The sequence below is a fragment of the Sorex fumeus genome, unplaced genomic scaffold (genome assembly GCF_029834395.1).
Source record: "Sorex fumeus unplaced genomic scaffold, SorFum_2.1 ptg000072l, whole genome shotgun sequence".
NCBI classification, from domain to species: domain Eukaryota; kingdom Metazoa; phylum Chordata; class Mammalia; order Eulipotyphla; family Soricidae; genus Sorex; species Sorex fumeus.
The window spans coordinates 63,388,122-63,413,535 of NW_026606129.1; the positions used below are offsets into that span (position 1 = coordinate 63,388,122).

Sequence of the window (25,414 nt, forward strand, 5' to 3'; positions counted from 1 at the left end):
ACGAATAAATGCTTGCTTAATAATGAAGAAATTGAGATATAGAGTCAGGAAAGAAAGCCAGTATTTTTGGAAACTTATCTAGAGACAAGAACTCTGAGTAATGTACTCATTGCAGAGGTGGGGAATTCTGCTTTATTCCCTATATTATGTCACGATTTAAACCCAACCTACTTTTGGCAAAAGTAAAGCATCATTTTGGAAATGAGGCTCTGTCCCCTCCCTGAGGTTCACGTCTCTGACTCTGTATCTCTCTCCCTGTTTCCCCTACCCTGCCTCCACCAAGGGTAAGAATAACCCTCCACTCATCCGTTTCATTAATAAAATACTGCGAACTCAACGTTCCTAATATAGATCTGAGACTATCAGCCATGGAAGGTTAGTTAAAAAATATTAAAATGAGCGATTTTTAGTAAGGTTTATCCAGTAATGGTCAAACAGAAAAATTCTTCCAAGGAGTATTTGTTCCCAGAAAAATAGAATTTCAGTGGCTAGAGGCAATGGCGAGTGAGCTTGCCTCAAGGAAAAGAAGAAAATATGCAAATCAGACACAATCCAGAGTCTGAGCACAAACATTTCTTCTTTAAGTACTACAATACACCGCCGCCTGTAACCTTCCCTGGGCGCACTCTTTGTGAGATCAAATACAGATGATAATAATTGTTTTTAATTACAGTCAACGGAACAGTAATTGGTTTTAAGTTGGCGCTAGGGTAGAAGAGTACCTTCAGTGAAATGCCGTGCTAATCTGCAAAAGACTAAGAGATCGGGCAGCAGTGGGGGTGGGGTGGGGGTGGGATACTGGGAAGGGGGAGGGGGAAATTTGGCAAATTGTTAAGAAATAGAAATTCAGCAACTGGTTATTGTTAAAAAAATTTTTTAAAAGAGACTGTTTCGAATGAAATTTTGCATCCAGAATATTTTTAAAAAATCCGCTATGGTGAAGCATCAAATGGGAACTGAAATGATCAAAAACGTATTTACCCCCTTCTGTGATCTTATTATTTCATGTAAACCACTGAGATTTCACGCTGAAATAATTATCATTAGTCCAAGGCGCACACACAAGAATGGGGGGAAAAAAGCTACTTTCAGGGTATGTTATCTCACCTTTGTGATCCTTTACATTTGATTGTATACAGGCATTGTAAAAGAAACTACTTCAATTAACGATGAGAACAATATTGATTTGCATCCTGATAATGATCACAGGACATAGTTGGATATAGCTGGAGGTAAATATTTTTATTAAATTAGTTGTGGCATATTTTTATTTAATTAAGCCAGAAACAAAATTGTAATTGATGTGATTAGCATGGGGAGGGGGGGTGTGTGTACCAAAAGCCAGCTTTAGAAAGTCTGATGCAGAGGACACAATGACCCCTGCAGTCCTTTTTTGCATCACAAATATAAACAGTATTTTTCAGCCTGAATAAAATATTGAATTTCTTTTTATTAAATTTCCATTAAATACTTGACTAGTAATTTCACTATGCACCCCACAGTGATTTCAGAGGTTTTTCTTGTGTGAGGTACTGTTTTAGAACTCATCTTGTTTTATATCCAAATGAATATTTTTTGTGTTTCGGAACTTCGTAAGTGTGCCAGTAGGTTACTTGCAAAAAATAGTAACTATATTTTCTTTTACCTTTACCATCCTAATTAGTGTTTTCAACTGATAAATGTGAAGCTGTAAGTCCATTCGGTCCGTCAACCAGGTGCAGATCACATTCATGGAGCTGTTGTACCATTGCTGAAAAAAGAGACAAAAGTTCTCCAGCCAAGGTGTCATGAAACATTTACTGAGCTGAGACCGCACATTTGGGGAGCACCCTGCTCTCATCCAAGAGGAAGTGAAATGGTTAAAGAGAATTCAACAGCATAGAATTCAAGAACATGAACTGATACAAAATCACAGGAAATCAAATCAGCAACAAGAGGTTATTCTGAATTTTGGACCTTGTCTTTGATAAAAATCTCAGATACCATCCCTAAAGACCGCCTTTGGCTCCTCTGATTCTCCTTTTTTTGCTAATTAGACTCACTAGGGGCGAGTCAGTTCACGATCTCTGTTGATTTTCTGTTGCTCTGGTTGGTCTCAGGTGACCAGGAAGATGAGGCTTCTGGATGGAAGCAGTTGGTATCACTCACTACTACTTACCTTTTGAAAGTGCTGGGTCCTGTCTCCTTAGGACGGCTAAAAGCTGTAGGCATCTAGGATGAAGTTTTAACTTTGATTATTCTATTGGGGGTATTCAGACCGAGACAAAGAGTGAGGGTTTCTCTTTAAGGGCCAAATTATACCCTGGGCAGCTTATGTGCCCTTATGATGGCTATGCAATCTGTTTTAATCTTAACACCAAAAAATTATGAAAGATGAGAGAGGGGGGGAAAAAAACCATCTACAAATGAGCTCATTTCAAGCTGTTGAAATCATACTTCCCCTTAAGGGGGTTAAATTTTGCTTCTTGTCTGTGAAAAATGCTTGAAGCTGTGTCACTTCAGACTGCCACCCCTGCGGTGCAGGAAGTCTCTGGTGCGGTATAATTTTGCAGTACTGCTCATATATTCATAAATCTCACTCGGAGACATATGAACAGTGTTATGAAGTGTCAGTATGAAAAAAAAAACTAATCTTTTAAATTTCACCAGGTTTCATTACGCATTGCCGCTTATACCAAACAATTTACAAATAAAATGAAAAGGTGTGGATGGACCTATATACTTTTTTTTTTAAAAAATGGGGCATCTATACAAACTGTGCAGAAATGATATAAAAAATAAAAAGGAATGGTTAGAGAATGGCGGCGACGCATACTCACCAGCTCACCAGCCCGCACTCATCCATACTCACACGCATACACGCGCACACACATTGCACACCAGTGGGGATTTGAAAAGCATAAATAAAAACATGTTTCTGATAGTAACTCCACCCTTTCTCACCTAAAGATCATCCAAAATCAGTTTATGCCTAACACTCACAGTTTTTCCAAAGCCTTGTTTCTGACTTAATTTCTGGAAAAAAAAAATTAATTTGGGTTTTTTTTTTTTACTTGCAAGGTAGAACTGCCAAGTTTCACCTTGCAAGAAACGACAGAGTCTCAGCCATGGTGTGCAGAAGCCCTCTCTTTGCAATCTTTCATTCCTAGGTTCTCTCCTCACCAGAGCCAACTGTGGCTCTGCTTGGAGCCCAGCCGCAAACAGGGACCACGCCGCCCCAGTGGAGGCAGCACTGCAGCCTCACAGCCAACTTCTGCTCTTTTAAAGATCATGGAGGCGAAACTGTCAGTTTTAGGAACCTTCTGTCCCTCCCCAGAGAGCAGGCGGGGTGGGGGGTGGGGATTCTTCTCTTGAGATTTGCACTTCTCTCCATGCAAGCGAGTGCGGTTGCCCTGGTCAAGTTGCTTCAGGCGTGGACAGGTTTTTCTCTCGAGGAGTGAGAACCTCACAAGGAAAGTTTTTCCTTTTTGGGGGGTGCGGCATGGGGAGGTAGTGGTGGTTGGGGGGCCGGGTGGGGGTGGAGGGAGTTGGGGGTGGGGTGGGGAGGGTGTTTTTGGCACCTCCTGCTTTGGGATTCTGGAGCTTTTGTTGTCTCGGTATCTGGATTTGTTCAGGAGTTCAGGGTCAGGAATGAAATTGGGACATTGGGACTTCTGCAGCCAGACCTTCCTTGTAGCATCAGGGCGCTCTGGTGTGTTCACCCCTGGCCTTGACTCACGGATTTGCTGGCTACAATGGAGGGGCTCTAGTAATTTGAGTGTCACAAACACAGCCATCCATCTCCGTCTCCACTTTCTCGGATGGAAAGTTGACCTGCCAGGAACCTGGATGACATCCTGGCCGCATATCCAAGCCTAGGACCTCCTGAAGGGTGCATCTCAGGGACACAAAAGAAGAATGTGGCACTCTGGCTTCAAGGCAGAGGTGGCATTTTGCTTTGGCTGTGACAACAGGCAGACCAGTGCTGGCTTCACTCACTGCCAGCAAGCTTGTGCAACATGCCTTTTTCTTTCTTTCTTTCTTTCTTTTTTTTTTTTTTGCTGAGAGACGTGCCACCTTTCAGGGGAAAAAAAAATAATGCAACCCTGCTCTCCTTTTTATATAAATAGTTCCCTTTCTTATGAATGGCTCTTGGAGAGAAAAATAAATAAATAAATAAATAAAAACACAAAGGTGGAAAGCCGTCAATACTCTTCCTGCTGCTGAAAGGGTGGGGAGGGAGGAAATGTATCTAGCAATGGAGCAGCGAATCACACGTACAGATTTCCACCCCAGGAGAACAAGAAAGCCCTGGAACATCCATGCTTTTCCTCCTGGATCTCACATCTAGCTAAAGAAGTGTAAAAAATGTATGATGCCCCATTGGCTACACATTTCAAGAGGCAAAAGGGAGTAAGTCACTCCATTCCAAACCTTATGCTCAGTAGATGAAATTGGAGGCACTTTTGGATGCTGCTGAGTGCTAACTTGGTTTTCCAGAAAGGCAGGCGCTTAAAGGCATTTGGATGTCAGAGAAAGCAGGAGTCATTGCCTTCTAGAACTTTAAAATGTTAGAGGCGACAGGGATCTTCCATGTTATTCTTTGCTGAGGAAGAAACAAAGGCCCAGAGACAGTAAGTGACTTGCCAGGGTCACAGAGCTAGAATAGATAGTGGCAGTCCTTCAGGATTAGGCACTGGATTGAAACAGCTGATCATCTATTCTTCCCTATGATTCTACAGTAGTTTGCTGGCCACAAGAACAGATCTTATGCATCTTTGCCCAACTCCAAATGCAGGGACATCACATCGATAAGAAGAGATCACCCTGGGAGCTTTTACACCATGGAAATTGGCAAATGTCACAGGCCAGAAAATTTTCCATCCCAGAAAGCCAGTTAAACACTTGTCGGAACACTAAAAGGTATCTGGGTGATTTTCGCTTTTCCTCATGCTGTTCACAGAGCTTAATAATCATGTTTTATTTCTTTAAGATCAGTGCTCATATAGGATATTTGTTAGTATTCTTCAATAGAGAAAATTTATAAAACATTTCAAGTTTTCCCTATTTTCTTTTCTCTTCGGTTAAAAGATGCCACGTCCCCTCCTTCTTGAAGAGATATTTTAACCCCAGGGTATTAAAAGCTTGACTTTTTTTTACTCTAAACCCTAGAAATAAAAATGAAAATGCAGTGATATGAATTAAGTTTTTATGTTTGGTCATGATTACTTGACTGCCTGCCTTATTTCAGGTATAATAATTGGAAGCTTCCTAAATAAGTTTACTTTAATCCTAAGGGAGGAAAATGAGAACAATAAAATCCCTAGTATCCTAGGAATCTTTAAACTATGCTCTTTGGGAATAATTCTGTGAAGGTTTTGGAGTTTTAACCCAAAATATACCCATTACTGCTATAGCCAACACAATAATAGGGGCCCCTGAAAAGTTAGAAACTTCTTTAGTATTTGCACCCAGATCTGAAGGTTTGTTTTTAAGAGAAGCTGGAAGAACTAAGCTAAGCCTTTGTCATTGAATTCTTCTTTCTTCTTTTCCACAATGTTTCCGTTAAGAGTACCACCTTACTTGTCTTTTACTAGGATTTGTGATCTTGGGTCAGTTATTAACATTCTCAGAAACTCAGTTTCTTCATAAGAAAATGGGTATTAATCAGTTTTTTCTAGATTTTTTGATGACTACCTGAAGTAGGACTCAGAGTATTTGACCCAAGAATGGCCTTAAAAATGTTAGCTGCCACCATTACCATAATCATCATGATTATCATCACCATTGCCATTACTTCTCTTTTACTCCCTCAGCCTAAGAAATATAAGAAAACAAAAGAAAAAGCAAAGCAAGTAACAAGAGAAAACCATGAAGAGTTTTAAACCTCAATAGAAATTTCTCTGGAATTGTGTGTGGCAATTTCTAGGACATGTGACTACCTCTTAGCAATGTAAATCAATGTCATTGCTTTGTGGTAGTTCATCATCCAAATCTATAAAAACATCCTGGGTACATAAAGCACAAGGTGAACTGTATTGATCTAGATTACTGGATTAAAACGAGTCAGACAATGAGATTTTTCTCAAACAAATATTGTTATACCTTCCGTTTGGTTTAGATGCCAAGTGGATAACCTTAAGTAGCTGTTTTTCTCTCTGACCCTTGGTTTTCTTTTTGGATAAGAGACATGGGCCAGAGCAATAGCACAGTGGGGATGATGCTTGATTTGCATGCTGATGACCTAGATTCCATCCCTGGCTATGGTGCCCCAAGCCCTACCAGGAGTGACCTCTGAGCAGAAAGCCAGGAGTAAGCCCTAAAAACCAAAAGCCATGACCCCAAAACCATAAACTAAAAGGGAAGAAAGACCAAAAAAAAAAAAAAAAGAACAGTATCTACTTCATAGGAAGATTGTGAACGTTAAAAGGTATGATTATGTAAAGTACTTAGCTGAATGATTATTAATAAGTTCTCAAGAAAACTTGTCATTAATTAATGTCATATATATAAAACACATCTTTTATATATTATAAACATTATATCACTGTCACTGTCCTCCCGTTGTTCATCGATTTGCACGAGCGGGCCCAGTAACGTCTCCATTGGAGACTTTGTTGTTACTGTGTCTGGCATATCAAATACATCACGGGTAGCTTGCCAGACTCTGCCGTGCGGGCGAGATACTCTTGGTAGCTTGCCGGGCTGTCTGAGAGGGGTGGAAATATCGAACTTGGGTTGGCCATGTTGGCTGCATGCAAGGCAAACGCCCTACTGCTGTGCTATCGCTCCAGCCCAAACATTATATATATACACACAAAACATTTTATATATATATATATATATATATATATATATATATATGATTATGGGCCACACAGGCTGTGCTCAGGGCTTACTCCTGGCTTTGCATTCAGGAATCACTACTGATGGTGCTTGGAGACCATATAGGGTACAGGGGATCGAAGCTGGGTTGGCTACATACAAGGCAAATGCTCTAACTGAAGTATTATTGTTCTGGTCCCTATATTTTAAATATTAACACAAACAAGTTATTTTCTTGGGTCCACTGTTCTCTTAAAAGCTTTATTCCCTGAAATCTTTTAGAATTGAGAGATAAGATGATTAGTCCATACCTTTTCTCATAACGTAGGGTTCAAAGAAAATTTGGGCAGAAATCAGCAAGTCAGAGTGTTGCTATAGTGATTGTTGCTGTCTTTATGTCTACCCCCATCATGACGGCCTAGATGAATTTAAATTCCTCAGTTCCCACCTCTATCTAGATGTTAACTTGATGGCCTAAAGAGATCTTGCTGATAAGATTTATTTGTTGTCAGATTTATTTGTTCTCAGCCACATATCACACATGAATGGCAATGGAAACAAAGCACTGAGACTGAAAAGAGGAAGGACTATTCACGGTTTTTACACACTAATCTCAAGGGTAATGTTTCTCTTCAAATTCCCCAGTCCTCCTCCCATCAGACCAGACCATTTTGAGTCTTTTCTTGATGGTTTCAACCAAAGTACTATTTGGTACAGGATTCCCTAACTCAGACAATTAAGAAAAGTGATTGTCCCCTCGCCGAAGTCTTATAGTGTGCAAGCACTATGCACTGCATTCTTTAAGGATTATATACCTTGATCATTGAGTTGAACTTGTGAGAAGTTAACAGTATTAACAACTTTGTTTGGTAAATGAGAAAAAGGGGTACAGATAAGCTTAAATAGTTTTCCATCACATAAGTAGCAAGAGGTAGGACAGGATGGATGGATAATGGTACTTTGGTAGCAGGCATGGTGTAGTAACATTGTACCCTTAAGACATATGAACACTTACACTCTTATAAACCAAAGTTACTTCAATAAAGCTTTTTTTTTTTTAAAAAAAAGTACTACTTGCTTATCCAGGGCTGGAGCGATAGCACAGCGGGTAGGGTGTTTGCCTTGCATATGGCCAACCTGGATTCGATTCCTCCGCCCCTCTCAGAGAGCCTGGCAAGCTACCGAGAGTATCTCACCCGCCGGGCAAAGCCTGGCAAGCTACCCATGACGAATTTGATTGCAAAACACAGTAGCAACAAATATCACAATGGAGCTGTTACTGGGCCCGCTTGAGCAAATCAATGAACAGTGGGAGGAGAGTGCAACCATGCAACCGTGCGACTTGCTTATCCAAACAACTGTAGGTTTCTCCTCAGCAAACTCATTCACCTCAGAACTGAAGGAGAAGTGTGTGGGAGAGGACCCTGTCTATTCAAAGCTCAGAGTGTCGCTGAAGAGTCCAGTTCTATTCTCTTAATATGTTTTCTAAACAGATCGTGGGAAGTTATGGATCTTCCCCTAAAAAAACATTAAACAGCTCAGAGATAACCATTATTGGGATTAAGAGAAAGATTAGAAAAAGTTTGATGGAGATGTGAGACGCAATTTTATAGCTCAAATAGACATTTTTGTTTTTCTACCTTATCGTGCTTCCTGGCCTCATTTTAACTATCTTTTAGGTTGGTAACACAGCCACTGTTAGTGGGAGAAAGTTCATTTAGTGTGGGAAGTTTGATTTTTCAAGAAGAACTACAACCTGGAAAGCTAAATTTATCACAGTGTACTAAATTTTCCTAACCGAATTTTTGGGTTTCAAAAGTGATGACATTGGCCAAAATTTTAGTTTTAAAGAATAATACAACACAAACTTAAAAAAAATCAGTTAATGGGCAGTGTAAAAGAACCAGGGAGAAATCTGTTTTCATTTGAGATTAAAGCATATGTCATCAGGAAGTAAAATAAGAGAATGATTTTAGGTAGAATCACTTAGTCAATGAAAATAGTACTCAAGTCATCTCTTCCTGTATTGATTTTTCTTAAAAGAAAATTTTTACTGAAGTGTAATATGCATGTAATATCACTCTTAGCAACACACATACATACTTCAAACAGCATAAATTGTTTGGGCCAGGGAGACAGGTTCAGGGATGGGGCACCTGCCTTGCACGCACAAGACCCTGAATTTGATCCCTGTACCCACAGCACTGCAGGGAGTATCCCTGATGGCTCCAGAGCAACCCTGAGCCCAAGCAGCACTGAGCCATCTAGAAGTGGTCCCTAGACCCCTGAATACTGCTTGGGAGGTGCACCCACTCCATCAAAGAAAGACATGTTGTTCCATGCCCGTAACAAATAAGCATAAGCATATATTAGGAAGGATGGTTTTTAACTTAAGGCCCAATATCCGAAGCACATATCAACATAACTTTAACCATTTTTAAAATTAAAATTTTGTGATACAGGGCCAAAGAGGCAGTACAGCAGGTAGGGTGCCTTTCTTGCATGCAGTCAACCTGGGTTCTATCCCTGGCATCCAACATGGTACGCTGAGCCTACCAGGAGTGAGTCCTTAGTGCAGAGCCAGGAGTAACCCCTGAGCACTGCTGGATGTGGCCCCCCCCCCCAAAACCAAAAATAATAGTAAAATAAAATTTTGTGATACAGTCCAATATAAATTAAGCATGAATGAAAACCAAAATTCAGAAGGATCAAATTCTTTTCTTATTTTATTTCTAAATATGAATTTCTCTGAAACTGGCATGTTCACACCATATATGCCAGTTAAACAGAGCACTAAGTCCTGGACAACTCATAGGTAAACTCTCAAATATGTTGTGGTTTGGTATTATTATCTATAGTCTTATTTCATAGCTGAGAAAAGTGAGAGTGGTCCAACAGCTGTAAGAGAGAAACTGAAGTTATGGTGCCTATCATCAAGGTAATGGGTATGAACCAGCTCTCTCATGTCTTAATCTTGATAACCCCCCTCACATTTTTGTGCCTCAATTTTTCCTCCTGCAAAGTGGGGAGAATAAATGTCACTTAGAGTTGTTGGGATTAAATGAACTCTGTCATATAGTGATACTGTCTGGAGCGATAGCATAGTGGGTAGGGCGTGTTTGCCTTGCACACAACCAATCTGGGTTCAATTCCTCCATCCCTCACAAAGAGCCCGGCAAGCTACCGAGAGTATCCCGCTCGCTCAGCAGAGCCTGGCAAGCTCCCTGTGGCATATTCAATATGCAAAAAACAGTAACAACAAGTCTCACTATGGAGACATTACTGATGCCCGCTTGAGCAAAATCGATGAGCAATGGGAGGACAGGACAGGATAGTCTTAACTGAACCATATCTCTACCTTGCTTCATAAATCAAAAATCACATCTCCCTAAGAGTAAGCTATTCAAGGTTCTGGAAAAATTTCTGATTAGCTTCCGTTCTTCTAAAAACAGATAATTTGTAATGTGCTAGCAATCAACCTATATTTCTGGACTGAAGAGACTCAGTGATTGCTAGGAGGAATTTCTCTTTTTCTCTGGAAAGTACCCTTTCTCTGACTCAGCTCAGGCACACAAGAGAACTGCTTCAGCATATTACTGGGAATGTTTCAGGAAGAAAGAACATATTATTTGCTGGCAAGTGGTCAAAGAGTAAGATTATAATTCGACCACACCCATCTGACTAAGTTCTTTACTTGGCTTTTTGTGACAAAAGTAGGCTATAATTAATTTGGGTGGGGGGAGGAACCCACAACCTATTTAAATTGTTGTATTGAAATACTGTAATGAAATCTTTTACATTTGAAACATTCAATGCCTATTTCTTCCTTACAATTTGGGTAATATAAGAGCATGTGAAAAGCATCATCAAGGGTTTCTTTACACTGCTAAGAAATTACCTATTGCTTTGTTAACTTAAGAGACAATTCCACATCCCTAGGGGTCTCTCAGCTCTGTGGATCATCAGGGATCTGGTGTATTCAGTGTTCTAATCAAAATTCATAGAGGGTTTGACAAAGAAACCTTGGTTTGCTCAAGTTATCTGTGCCAAGTGGGCAAAGCACTAAACAACTTCACGCAAGTTTCAGGAGTTGTCAAAGCTCCCCACGGGCTGAACAAACACATTCTAAAGGGGCATATGGTCTGAGTGCTTTTAAAAATGGGTATACAGTTGAAAGATGCAATCTTTGCTTTTGTTGAGTGCTACTGTAATTTAGGATTTGATTCACCAGAGCAACTATTCCTAGAAAGGGTATTTCCCAGTCACAGCTTCAGGACGCTCATCTAAAAAGCACAAAGAAATCCAAAAATACCAGAAATCCAAATCACACACAGACAATAAAATGCACTTACAGGCTGTTGCAAGTGTTCATTTCAGTTGAGAATTATTTCCCTCCAGAGACTATAACTACCTATAACGTGGTACTAACAATATTCATCTACCCTTTTGCCTTTAGCCTCTTCTTATTAGGAAGAGATAGTGCAATTGAAATAATTTTTTATACTAGCTTTAAAGTGCTAATGATTAACATTTTTGTTTCTTCTATTGGAACATGTATAGAATATAACACTTGAAGTAATATTATTTTAACCTCTTTAGAAGTGATCCAAAGAATGCTTTAATATTTTTTTAATTGAAAGTAACTTATTCAAGATCTCAACTCTCTAAACCTGAACTGTGGAGAAAAATCTAAGAATAAGCAAATCTTTAGCATTGACATTTCAAATGAATGAGCAAAATGATAAATCTGTACTTGGACTCCTGACTTAATGCAATGCAGCCTTCTAACCCATCTGTCCTAGCACTATTAATTGCCTAAAGGAAAATGCAAGGAAGTCCTAGTCCTGAAAGACCCTTTCTGAAAGCAGATCAAATACGAGAGTTTCATTCAAAGCTTAGCTTACATGGACTATACAAGACTATACTCTCTCTCTCTCTCTCTCTCTCTCTCTCTCTCTCTCTCTCTCTAGAAGACACTCTTTGTTTTTTTAAATAGCTTGATTAACTTGTTGGCAATCTCAGTAAGCTATCCAAGCTAGCCAAAGCCAGACTGGAAACAAATTTGTTGCTTCTGAATCAATTAGAATGTATGAAATCCAATAAGTCACAAATCCCCTTGTATCCCGTCTAATTTTATTGCCTTGGTATGGTGGGTGGTCCCCTGCCAGGAGGGTGATGGTCTCTGAAAGGCTCTTTCCCCCAGTAATCATAATGCATTGCTGGAAATAGTTTGACATTGTTGAAATAAAGTTAAAGATTATCTCCTAGATATCAATCCAAAGACAGAAAGGCATAAAATTGGAAAACAGAGGCAGTTAGTGACTTTTCAACTGTGAATGCAACCAAAACTCAGATGCAAATACCTCTCTATCACCCTTCCCACAACCTAAATAAGTGCTATTATATTTTTAAGAGAGAGAAAGAGAGATATCCAACAGTAGTTTCACTTTGGGATATAGTTGCAAAACACTGGAAGCAGGATATTGAACTGCTATGTAAATACCCTTGTTCATAGTAGCAATACTTCCAATAACCAAAAGGTAGGCACAATACATTTGCACTGCCAGAAGAACAAGCAAACAAAAGGTGATTAATACAGTCAACAAAACAGTAGTCAGCCTTAAAAAGGATGTACATCTTGTCACATATTTCCACACAGAAGCACCTTCAGGAGATTATGCTCACTAAAATAAACTAGCGATAAAAATACAAATACTATGTGATTCCATTTATGTGAGTATCTGGAAGAGTCAAATCATAGAAACAGAGACTAGAATAGTGGTTGTCAGGGTCTGGGGCAGAGATAAAGAGAGTTGTTGAATGAGTGCTGCAAGACAAAAATTTTTCTAGATACTGGTGTACAGCAGCACAAATATACTTCAAAGGACAGAGCTGTATGTTCCAAAGTGGTTAAGGTGATAAACAATATTATGCTATGTTTGTTTCACCACGATTAAGTAAAAATAATGGGAAATTGAAAAATCGTTTTCCCTAACTAGAAAGGAAACTTTACTGAAGAAAGCTCAGATAGGCTCCCAAGCATATATTCTAATCTGGAATGTTCAACCCCGTTTTGCAAAATAAGTATCTGCAAGATAAGTATGGGCATTAAATAAATAGTAGACCTGAGAAAATTTCTCAAGGCAAGTTTTGAGACTGTGAAGAACAACAAAAAAATTTGATAGCATTTGCTCTATTATTTATTTGTTTTATTTAAAACATGCCATGAGGCCAAAGTTTCTAAGTCTGAAACAGAATTAAATCAAGCATAGATATGAGAACTGAGAATTGTTTTAGAGAATTGGGTCCAATAACAAAAAAAGTACATTTTTTTTTCTTGCAGAGTGACACATCATCTCATATTTTCACACAAACTCCTCATCTCTTCAAAAGCCCTTACCGCTCATTTTGTGTGCTCAGATCTGACTAAGTGGCACTACTCCGTCCGCCCTGAGCTCCAGGATTCCCTGCCCAAAAGGCCAGCAGCTACCCTATCCAGAATGATTCCTTCCACCGCAGACTTATTAGTTTGGAGTGTGTGTTCGGGAAGTCCTTATTTTAGGAAACAATTAAGTGGAATTAGGCTAATAATGTGAGCAGGCAAAGCTTTGCCCTTTGCTGAGAAATAACTCCTACGTGGAACAGTTATACTAATATAAATCATAATTTCTTAAATGCCTCAAAATGATCTTTGTGCCAAGCTTGGCAATTAACACTGCCCCACTGAGGAACATTTATTCCCCTGGCTAAGGAGGATTAATCTCCCTGTTCATTCGACCAACGTCTTCCTTTGGGGAGAATATAAGGCTATGGGGCTGGGAACAGAAATTTCTGCAAGCAGGAATTTCTCCAAAGGCTTAATTCCCTTCTCGTCTCAGAGGGTGGCCAGGTGGAAAAGAAGGCTTGGCATCCCCATGCCAAGCCCAAATGAAGGCCCATCCATGCATATTCTTGGGTCTACCTGTTCCTGACTGGGAAGACGTGAGGACCTTTCTTCATGGGGCCCGGGTGTCTTCTCCTAGAGGTCCTCCTCCTGTCTCCCCTCACCCCACTTTCATCCTCACGGTAGCCCTTAGCAGCCTTCTTCTGGGCCAGAAGCCATAGATTCTCACCTCCATGCTTGGGCAGGAAGTGACCGCTGGGCAAAAGGGGGACACAGACCCTCCAGTCAAACACTTTGTCTCCTTGACAACATCCCAGCTGGTGGCCCGAGGAACAGACTTAATTTCTTTTCTTTCTTTGCCCACCCTCCCCACCCCATACTTCTTTCCCTCTTTCTCTAGACGCAAGCAAACGTACGACATCCAACATAAAGTTGCCGAAATAGCAATCTTGTCTCTGAATATATAAATTGCAAAAATTGATATGAATAAATCTGCAAGTAGCACACTGATTGTGGCACATTTGATCAAAAAACAGCGCTCAGTTGCTCAGTGGCTGGGGAGGGGGGTGGTGTCATTACACATACAGAAAAACATCTGCAAACTCCCAGTTTCTTTACTTAGAACTGAATGGAGGCCTGACCTCCTGTTCCTTGCCATGAACCCTGAGTTCACACTCATATTTTACATGTTACAGGAAGCCACAGCTCGCCCCAGGGGTGCTGCAAACAGACACTCCGAAGCCAGATGTAGCCCCCCTTTCTGCTCCTTAATGCACCTGAAGAAGCCGGCAACTCGACATTCAAAAGCTGACATGCTCATAGCTTAAGGTCACTTCAGATTTTGTAAAGAGGAGGACAAAACCAGGAATGCTTCTAGGGCTGGGTGTCAGCGGGGAGGCGGAGGGATTACAAGAAACCTGTGACTCTGCCTCTTTCTGCCTTTGCTGGTAGTTTTTTTGTGTGTGAACAAGTGCCATACAACAGATTGAGCCTCGTATAAAGGCCTGAGACTGTGCAAGGGCCCCCCGCTGGGCCTCAGCTGTGCTTGCAATTAGCAATAGGCATGGAGTGATTATTGTTGGGGTAGGGATGGCGATGCGAAGTGACAAGTTTTATGGGGGAAGTTGGGAGTGGGGATGCTCTGCAAGTTTCTTTCTTTCTTTTTCTCTTTCATTTTTTTCCCTTTTCTGCTAAAACCCTTCCTCGGGAGGCTGCAACCTCCCATCTCGGTGAAAGCGATTGCCACTGGCCACCGTTCCCAATCTTTCAAAAGCGTCTTAACAAAATTGTTGAAAGAATATTTTTCTCAGTGCTTCAGAATGCCAGTTTTCTAGGTCAGAGCTTCCTTGCTGCCCTATTTGAGGTCAGAAATACCCATTTGCCTCAAATTAGCAGAGATCTTGGAGTTGAGGGCAGGAGATTAAGCATACAAAATTACTCAGCAGGTGATGGTGGGGTGGATTTGGGGTTGAGAAGTCTTTAAAACTGACTACAAGACATTATATACTTCTGACAAAAGAACATAGTAATCCTACCTGCTTGCTTTAACCACTGTTGTTTGCCTATTATTATGTGCTTTAATGCTCATGAGAGCAAAACTATTGCTGATACTACTCAATTACCATAGTAACTCACACCAGTGACCTCTTATCACAGGGCTCCCAGCCCAGCTAAACCAACCCTAAGAGTTTGTGTCTTTTAATTTATTTAAATGGTGACATCTACTTGGATTGGAAAGCACGAGAGAGAGAGAGAGAGAGAGAGAAGAGAGAGAGAGAAGAGAGAGAGAGAGAAGAGAGAGAGAGAGAGAGAGAGAGAGAGAGAGAGAGAGAGAGAGAGAGAGAGACCACGACTCTTTGTTTGGAATAAGAACTTGTTTTGAAATTTGGAGTCCGAGACAATTAATTCTGAAGTTTATGCATTAGAGGTCGTGGGGTGCCTTCATATGAAGGTCCAGAACAATGATCAATAAAAAGAAAAGAACAAGCATGCATCGAAGACCAGCAACTTCCCAGCTGCAGAGAAAGTTGTGTTTCCCAACTCAGGTCTGCAACTATCATCATTCACATTTTGCCATCGGGAAAACTGGAGACTCTTGCCTGTGGGATATTTGTTATTTTATCTTTTTAGCAGGGTTACATGCAGACAAAATGACTACCAAGAGGGATTGCATTGCAAGCTTTCAAAAGCAAATTAAAAAGTAATCCTAGCCTAAATGTTTCCACCTTTGTGTTTCTCTCTGGCCCGGGAATAAGTTTGTGGCCTGCTTTGTGAATATATACATGCAGACTGTATACTCTGTCTGAATACTATTAGCAACTCAGATTCACAGGGTTATGTTAACGTATTAAATAAGAAATCATAGTGTAAAGTGATATATTTCATTTTGTCTCATATTTTCCTATGAGCCACCAATTATTTTTCAGGATACTTACGTTCTGATGAATTAACTTAGGAAAAATGTTCTACTGTGATGTCAATAATAATTATTCATAAGAAGAAAAATAAAAAAATGGTAACAAACATTTATTGTGTGTCAAGCACTGCTGTAAGCAATTTATATGGATCGAATTCATTTAACTCTAATAACTTCAAGTAGTTACCTTGTCAATTTCATTTTACATTTCTATAATAGACACGAATTCATTCTTTTTGAAAGGAAACATAATAGGACATATTTAATAAGCCAGCTATTAATTTCTCGTAAGCTTTTTCTGTTTCTGACTCTTCAGAAATCCTGACTCTCCCTAAATGAAAATAATTTTGGTACCTAAATAATGAAATCTTAATGGACTTATCTAGGGAAATACAACTCTGTACCTCTCTTTGGTTAGCCTCCAATCCTTTCTTTCTTAGCCTCAAATTCTTTCTTCCCAAAAGGAAGAATGCAATTTAGATGTCAAAATTAGATCGGTGCTTGCCTGTACACAACACGATTTCTGAAACTGCTGGGCATCTAAGAAATTAAATCAAAATGTAACTAGTGGTCAAACCCTGAATGAATACTGGAGCAAGGGCAGGAGTGCAGCTGTTCTATAGATATCCGCCCCCCCCCCCCATCCTGTTGATCAGCAGGACCTATCAGAGCAGATCAAGACAAACGCAAGACAGGTTTTTGTAGCAAATGTCAGTGGTTGACACCTAACTTTCAGGACATGGGGGAGCTATGATGATTGAGAGAAAAGCAACAGCTCTCTTAGGTACCTGGATTTTCTCAGTTCAGTCTCTTTCTTTCTCCAAGAGACATAATAATGAGGCCAATGTGATTAAGCCCCAATCAGCTTCTAACCAGGCCTTGTCTGCCACCTGGGCTGTCATAGGCAGGTGTGCCGTTTGGGCATTAACAAACTGACCACAGTTAACAATACCTTTTTCTAGGGCTATTTTTCTCTGGATATATTGGGGATTTAGTCCTGGGTCTCCCTATGCATTGAGAAAATGAACCCCCGTGCCTCTCAAAAGAACTGACTGTTTTTGAGAAAATGTAAAGTGAAAACCTGAACTCACACCTTTTAGTCATCCTAATCATTTAAAGCCCAATTACGTCTAAAATAAAATTTTAGTTTTGGTGTTACGTCTTACCACTTATTATTCATATAAGAAGTATGAATAATTTTTCTCAAAAACTATTCTCTGAGACTCATACGAGGACTTAAGAGGTAGGAAAAGGACTCATCCTATGAACTGAATTCAGATTATTCACGAACAGCATCTGTCCACCCCCTGACTGTTTCTTAGGTATGGGAACTGCATTTAGAGTGAACTGCATTAATTCACAAGCAGATTGACGTAAGCAATGGAATAAGAAATTTGCATACCATATAGAAATGATTATAGAAATCATACTCTAAAATAAGGATTGTAGCTCATGTACAGAACAGAAAGATAAAGGGGAGTGCCAACTTTGCTTTTTAAAATACAGTTGGTTAATCACATTAGGGGTAATTTATAATGTGCACACAGTAAACTTTCTATAGTCATGAATCATGAGAGTTTGGGGAGTCAAAGTGGAATTGTTACCCAGAAAAATATTTACTGGATCCAGGGAGTTGTTTTACTGGACCAAAGTGGTTATAATCGTTATTCTCAGTATAGAAAAAGGCACAGTTTGCATAGTTACATCATTTCTAAGCTATACACAAAAAAGTTTAGGCAAATAGAGTTAATGGAATGATTTTTAGGTCAAGCCACGTAGTGACAGAATACGTTTCCTAGTAGATGGTAAAAGGACACCATTAAATTATCCTGAAGACACTGTTGAGAGTCATCAAATTCCAAGACAACAAAAAACCAACAGCTATTTTTGGGTCTAGAACCCTTTTCAAAGTCCTTTCAAAGCAACTTGGAAAGTGCTAAATCTGAGCTAGGAGGAAGACTTCTCCTAAGAAAACAGTATGATTTTGAGGAGTCAGAAATGATCCTGGGAGCACCAAATAAAGTATGTTTGGAGGATCCTCCCAGGAGGGGAGATGCATGTCGAAAGTAGACCATGGACTGAACATGTTTGCCACTCAATGCCTCTTTTGCAGACCACAACACCCAAAAGGAGAGAGAGAACACAGGGGATTGCCCTGCCACAGAGACAGGGGGGATGGGGGGACGGGGGTGGGAGGGATATTATCCATGGTGGTGGAAAATGGGCACTGGTGGAGGGATGGGTATCTGACCAAAGCACAAAAAATTGTAAATCTACAACTTTAAAAAAAATAAAATAAAATAAAGGGGAAAAAAAAAAAAAAGAAATGACCCTGGGTGGTGTCCAAAGAGCGTTTCACCGAGAAGGTCTGGGTGCAGGGATGAAATACTGATGCAGTCCCGGCACTTGGGAGGGAGAGTTGGGTTTCCAAGGAGAAGGCAGAGCAGTGTGAAGGAGCTCCAGGGGAGATGGACTAGGGCGAGGCAGTCTGGGTGGGCAGAGGTTTCTTAAACTTCTGGGAGGACCCTTGTGTGTGCACAGCCACTCCCTCTTTACAGGGGCCAGAAAATAGGTTGTGATGCCTGGGACTCACGGAAGAGAAAGGAAAAGACCAAGTACTATTTTTTCAAAGTTAACAGGCGCTTCCCCACATACAGCAGGGTTCTGTCTCCCAGCGCGCCCTTTCCTCTTGCTTTATTTATAATCTCTGGGAACCATATTCCCCTCTTACTATTTCTCACTGCGTGTGACTATTTTTTCCCTCTTTCTTGGAGGTAAAAAAAAAAAACCACCAAAAAACCCTCCAAACATACACTCATGCACACATTTTTGCAGATCTTTCACCAAAACCTTATCCTGGGGAGCCTGTCCCCCAATCTCTAGGAACAGCTTAAATGTCACATCCCTGTCATTAAACAAGACATGCAGTCAACCTTCCTGAGTGTTCTTGATATCTACAGCTGGGTTTGGACCCAGGGGCCAGGAGAGAACAAGTCTCGGCCCCCTGGAGCCCTGAACGGCATAGGATTTGAAGAACTGGAGTTGAACGGAAACTCACCATGAGTTAATACGGGAGACCGGGATGGCCCTGCCTTACCATGAAAGCTCCCGTCTACAAGGCTCCCTCCCCTTGTTTCTTCCCCCTCTTTTTTTTTCCTGAGGCGACAGAATAAGAAATTAAACACTTGTGGGTTCATTCGAAAGAGTGAATGAAATTGAATAAGCTCTCAGTACTTGAGGCGCACAGCGAGCGCCTGAATGGGGCAAACCTCCTGAGTTGAATGGAGTGTCTTTTGGGACCAATTTGTCTCTTTTCACTCTTTATTCTTCCCTTTTTGCTGACAGATGTACAAAGGCGGAACTGCGCCGTGCAGCTTATCCGCATGCACCCACAGCAGCTGTCACTTTTGTCGAGCAAGTTAATCAAGCAAATGCCACCATATCCCACTTTCTATAAGGAACAACATGTTATAGACAGTAGTCTTGCTAGAAAGAGACTTTATTTTAACTTTGATTGGCTTGGTTCCCCCACCCCTCCCAACATGTTCCCCTTCTCCCCCCACACCCCCCACGAGGGAGGGGCGAGTTGGGGGATTGTGCCCAAGCCAACGGTTTGTCTATGATCGTGTTTAATTTGATAATAATATTGGTGTGTACAGCTGAATCATTTGGAGTTGTTTCCTAGGGACCGAGGGATGCCCTGGTTCTGAGCTGTTTTGAGAGTGCTATTGTTTTGCCGGACTTGCTGGTTTGCCTATCTCAAGTCTGAAAAAGAAAAGCTCCCGGCAGAAAATAGTATTACGACACGGATGCCTTGGATTAATTTTACGCAGTTTTCTTTTGTAAAGCAGGCTATGTTATTTACATATTTCTTTTGATATCTCCCCCCCTGCCCGGCTAGGCTTACAAGGACTGTGATAAACACATAATAGTATTCTTTGTGTATCTTGTCATTTGTACATTCTTTAAACTGAAAGCCCACACTTATTTCTAATGTGCAACAAATGCAAACAGACCTCCAATTTCTTTACTGAAGAAACTGAGTCTTTAAAAAGAATCTCCCCACATCCACGTTGATGTCGCTATGAGCCTAGATCACCACTATTTGGAGCGCTGCAGAAAACACAGGCAGAGCAAGCTTCATTAAAGTGCAGAGTGCTGAGTCCCCACTCACTTACAAAACTGAATGCCAAAAGCAGACTTATTTTGAATAAACAAACTCTTTAGAAACAATGCCTATAGACCACTTTCCATTGGACAAGGGATTTGCCACTTTCAAGGGTTGGCTAACAGCTGATGGTCCATCTGATAAGCTCTTTAAGCTTTAAGAGAAAACTCTTCGTTCCTTTCCTCCCTTTCACTCTCTCTCTATCTCTTTCTCTCCCCCTTTTCTCCTTCCTTCCTTTCTTCCTTTCATCAACTTGTCATATGACTTATTACCAGGTTCTGTCAAAAATAAATCAAAAAAGGAACTTGGGTGATATCTGAGAGCAAATTTTCACATAATTAACAATATAGGCTTTATTGGATAATGACTGTGTAATGATTTAGTTGCAACTATAGAAGAAGTCAGCATGGATTATATAACCATGTTATTTTGTAATTTTGGATTCCTTTTCCCCCTCCTGTAAGTATTGCTGATCTGTGAAATCTCATGGAACCATTGAAAACTTAGATATGTGGGCAAGTTAAAAATGTCAACAAGGTCTTGTAGGAAAGTCATGGGCATTGTTGTTCCATAATACCACTGTGTCAGGCTTTGCTTAAGGAACCTAAACTGACACCCTAAACCACTTATCAGCTGTCTGGGATGTAATGGTATTGCGTTACCATTATTAAGCACTTGTCTCCAAATAGGACACAAAACTTTATTCTTAGAGGATGAAAGATTTAGACAGAATACAGAGGGAGATATAGACTGAAGTCTGAAGCCCACCCCTTCCTTAGAAAGTGAGGTAGAAGTGGTTTTTTTTTGCAGCACATATGGTATTTAAGTTTCTCCCTCTCTGCTAAGGATGGGGTTTCACCCTCAAGTGGGAGACAGTAGTGCTTTCGGGGATCTTCTACCTTTACATGTAGATTCTGCTAGGGTTATGGAACTCAGTGGCAATGTCCTTAGACTCAGGAGAAGCCCTACCCTGGTGGTGGTGGATTTTCACCAGGGACCTGCCTGATTATCTAGGCAACTCCCATCATTGCTGGAGCATGACTAGTAAGTCATCTTCTAATGGGGATCATGGAATTGTCATTTTTCTTGTCCACTGTTCTGGTACCACACAGGGAAGAGCAATGCCGTCACAGTGAAATCCACACTGGCTAAATTTGTGATGCAGAGCAGTAGAGTGGGGCATTTAGGAATACATATTTGGCTACTGTAGGTTTCCTCCTTCCTCTCAAGACACTATGATTAGGTATTCACTCTGCATCAGAAAGAAAGTAATAATTTCATCTAGGATTAATGACTTCCTAGGCTTCTGGCTCTGGTGAAGTCAATTTACCTTTCAGCATTCTGACTTCTTTATTTGTAAAAATCAATCTTAAAAGGAAATGTGTGGGACTGGAGAATAAGAATAGGGGTTAGGGAACTTGTCTTGTACAGGGCCAACCCTGGTTCGATCCCCAACACTGAATATAATCCCCATAGCACTGCCACAAGTGATTCCTGAGCACAGATTCAGAAGTAAATCCTACTACATGAATTATTACTTTTAAGTTTGAGAAGTATCTGGTACACAGACTATATCCAATGAATATTGGCTTTTATAAGCCTCAGTCATTGTAAATAAGGAATTATTAGGTCCCTTCCCTTTTAGGAGTTTTAAGAGGTTTTGAAAAAAAAGCCCTTTACAAGATATTATCTCCAAAGGAGAGTCAGAAAGATATACACAAAAGAATGTGCACATTCCAATAACTCCAAATGCTATTGTTATTATCAAAACCTTCAAATAATTGAAATCTTTCCCCCATTTGCCTTGGCCTTTTAGAAGAAAACAACCCCTTTTCTTTCCCCAATCTCAACCTCAACAATACTGAGTCAAATGATCAGTATTCAGAACATATTCTGGACTAATAAACATTTCAGCTCTATATTCTTGAGGCATGGGTTATGGTAGAAAGAGTATGATATTTGGAACCTGTGAGGTTATTATTGGAATACGCCAGGCTAATTCATTCTTTTTACATCTTCACGCACACAGCCGGCTCAGCTGGGTCCGATTCCTCTGCCCTTCTCTGAGAGCCCGGCAAGCTACCAGAGTATCTCGCCTGGCAAGCTACCTGTGACGTATTCAATATGCCAAACACAGTAACAAGAAGTCTCACAATGAAGTTGTTACTGGACCTGTTTGAGCAAATCGATGAACAACGGGAGGACAGTGCTACAGTTCTACAGTGCTACATCTTCACAAAAACACAGGGGACTTGGGGTCCAGTAGGGTAAAGCTAGAGTCAAGACACATCTTGGCCCAGAAATTAGATTCTATTTTCAAATGTTTAGTAAGGTGGAAAACAGAAGCAGGACATTTCAGACATTGCTTCAGAAATACTAGGGGTCAAAAAGGGAAAAATTTTCCAATGTCTCTTCAAATGAACCATTAAGTCAACTGGATCAAATAATTCCCATTAAGTTAAACAGAGCTCTATAGTTCAGTATTCCTACGAAGATCAGGAGACAACTGCAAGCGTATTATTGAAATACTTAAGGGTTTTGGTATTTTCAAGTTAGAAGATACAACAGAAGTTATCCTAGACAAGATACTTTAACTACTCCAAGGAAGCAAAGATAAAATAATTCCCCTCCTTGCTATGTACAAACATCCTATGTCTTTGATTCCCTTCACACAGAAGAAATACTGAAATCTAAAAATAAAAGATACTCTAAGGGGCATAGGGATTTATCAATTCATATTTAACAAATCGTTTTCAAGGGCTTGCACACTGCAGATGCCAGAAATGTAAAGGTGAACAAGTTAATCATAGTTCTTTAGAAGGGAAGGATGGAAAAACCTCAGTTCAGGAGTTGGGACACTGGGGTTCTAAGCAAGGTCTTCCTGAATCTCAGACTCCTCTTTTAAAATGGAGATAATTATATCTTCTCCTGTCTCTTTCCAGTGTCACCAAGAAAATAAAAATAAAAGGTTCATAGAATTATTTTTGTAGGACATGGGAGAAAGATATTGATAGAAAGAAACATGACTCCTAGTATCTTTTATCCCCTCAATCTGAAAGTATTAGCATTACCACCAATGGCATTTGGGGTCGAATAATTGTTTGTTCTGGGCTGGAGCGATAGCACAGCGGTAAGGCGTTTGCCTTGCACGCAGCCACCATGGCCGACCCGAGTTCGATTCCTCCGCCCCTCTCGGAGAGCCCGGCAAGCTACCGAGAGTATCTCGCCCGCACGGCAGAGCCTGGCAAGCTCCCCGTGACGTATTCGATATGCCAGACACAGTAACAACAAGGTCTCCAATGGAGACGTTACTGGGCCCACTCGAGCAAATTGACGAACAACGGGAGGGCCTTTACCTTTTACCTTTTAATTGTTTGTTCTAGGAGACTATTTTATGGAAAGTCTGATGTTTGTCATCTACTCATTACATGTCAGCATCACCCCACCTGATTCCCCATCACCTGCCTTAATTGCCTGCAAAAAAATGTCTGCAGACATTTCCAAATGTATTCTGAGTGACAAAAACACTTACAATGGTGGCCGCTGCTCTAAATCACTGGTTTGATCAAAATAGTTTTAAAAAGGAGATACTTGAGCCCTATTTTATTATATTCATTTTTTTTAGCATATAGCTGAAATAAATACGTTATATAAAAAAATAGCACAGCGGGTAGAGTGTTTGCCTTGCACATGGCCAACCCGGATTCGATTCCTCTGTCCTTCTCAGAGAGCCCAGCAAGCTACCAAGACTATTCTGCCTGCACGGGAAAGCCTGGCAAGCTACCCGTGACATATTTGATATGCCAAAAACAGTAACAAGTCTCACAATGGAGACGTTACTGGTGCCCACTCAAGCAAACTGATGGACAATGGAAGGACAGTGCTTAAGTGCATTGTGTTATATTATATATACATATATATATTTCATGCAATTCTGAACACTATTGGTTCAGAAGTGTATATTAAAAGATAAAGCAACACATATTAATTAATTATTTTATTTATTTTTTGCTTTTTGGGTCACAACTAGCGATGCACAGGGGTTACTTTTGGCTCTGCGCTCAGGAATTATTCCTGGCGGTGCTCAGGGGACCATATGGGATGCTGGGAATCGAACCCGGGTCGGCCACATGCAAGGCAAATGCCCTACCCACTGTGCTATCACTCCAGCCCCAACACATATTAATTTAAAAGATTTTAAGTCAAAAAAAGATTTGAAGTCTATAAATCAGCTAATATCCACCAATCAAATGTCCAGATGCCTAGAATAGTCTTCCTAAATGGATGAAGCCATGCTTACCTAAGTTCTTAAAGAACTTCTTCAAGGAGAAACTGCTGCTCAGGTTTATGAAGGTGAGTCAATGGTGCTTCTGGAAGAGCATCATCTTTTTGTTTTGTTTTGTTCCTGGGCCATACCCAGTGGTGCTCAGGGGCTATTCCTGGAGTGGCCCTGGAGGATATTCAGGGCAGTGCTTGGGCCATTTCCCACCAACTGTGTGATCTGGGGCGTGATGGGGGTAGGTTTGGTGGGGGTAGACTGAACTGGGGACTCTGGTATGCGCCATCTCTCTGGACCTGCAGTAATGTCTCTTTGGAGTGGGTTTCCCAAACCACTCCTGGTTCAGGAGACCCAGGCCCTTCACCTGCACTTCAACAATCATTCTCAGCTTTCAGTTCAGTGGAAGGGCTTGAAGCACTAGGGACCCTCAGGCCCACTCTGGTGGCACAAGAGGAAACAACAGCACTGCTTGGGAGAATATATGTGCCGAAACTGAACCAGGACTGGGTCCATTCTAGGCACGTGCCCTAACCTCTGCACTGTCTCTCAGCCCCTACAATAATGTCTGTTTGCTAGGCACAGAATCCTAACCCTTTCTCCTTCCCTAGTCCTTCATATCTGTAGATCCAGCTCAGTGCTTCCTGCTTTGGGACACAGTCTTGGAGATCTGGCCCACTGGGACATCACTCTACTTTGAAACTATATTTTAAAGGAAGCCTGCAAGAGTACTGGACTCTTTGCTATTCACTTTCATGTTCTCCAACCAGCTCATGCTTGGCTTTTAAAATTCCCTTGGCATGAATACATCACTATTTTCTTTCTCCCTGCTGCAAAACCTACATTCACAATAGGCAAGAGTTGTGT

General features: G+C 40.8%; 1 protein-coding gene across 9 annotated transcripts in view; it reads right to left on the reverse strand.

Annotated features, from left to right (window-relative positions):
• CADPS (calcium dependent secretion activator) overlaps window positions 1-25,414 on the reverse strand; it is a 550,520-nt gene that overhangs the window by 3,063 nt on the left and 522,043 nt on the right. For all 9 annotated transcript variants that reach the window (XM_056129049.1, XM_056129048.1, XM_056129052.1 and 6 more), the window contains one exon: window positions 1,646-1,750. In XM_056129049.1, the coding sequence (XP_055985024.1) occupies window positions 1,646-1,750 (105 nt within the window). The remainder of the gene's footprint in view (window positions 1-1,645; window positions 1,751-25,414) is intronic.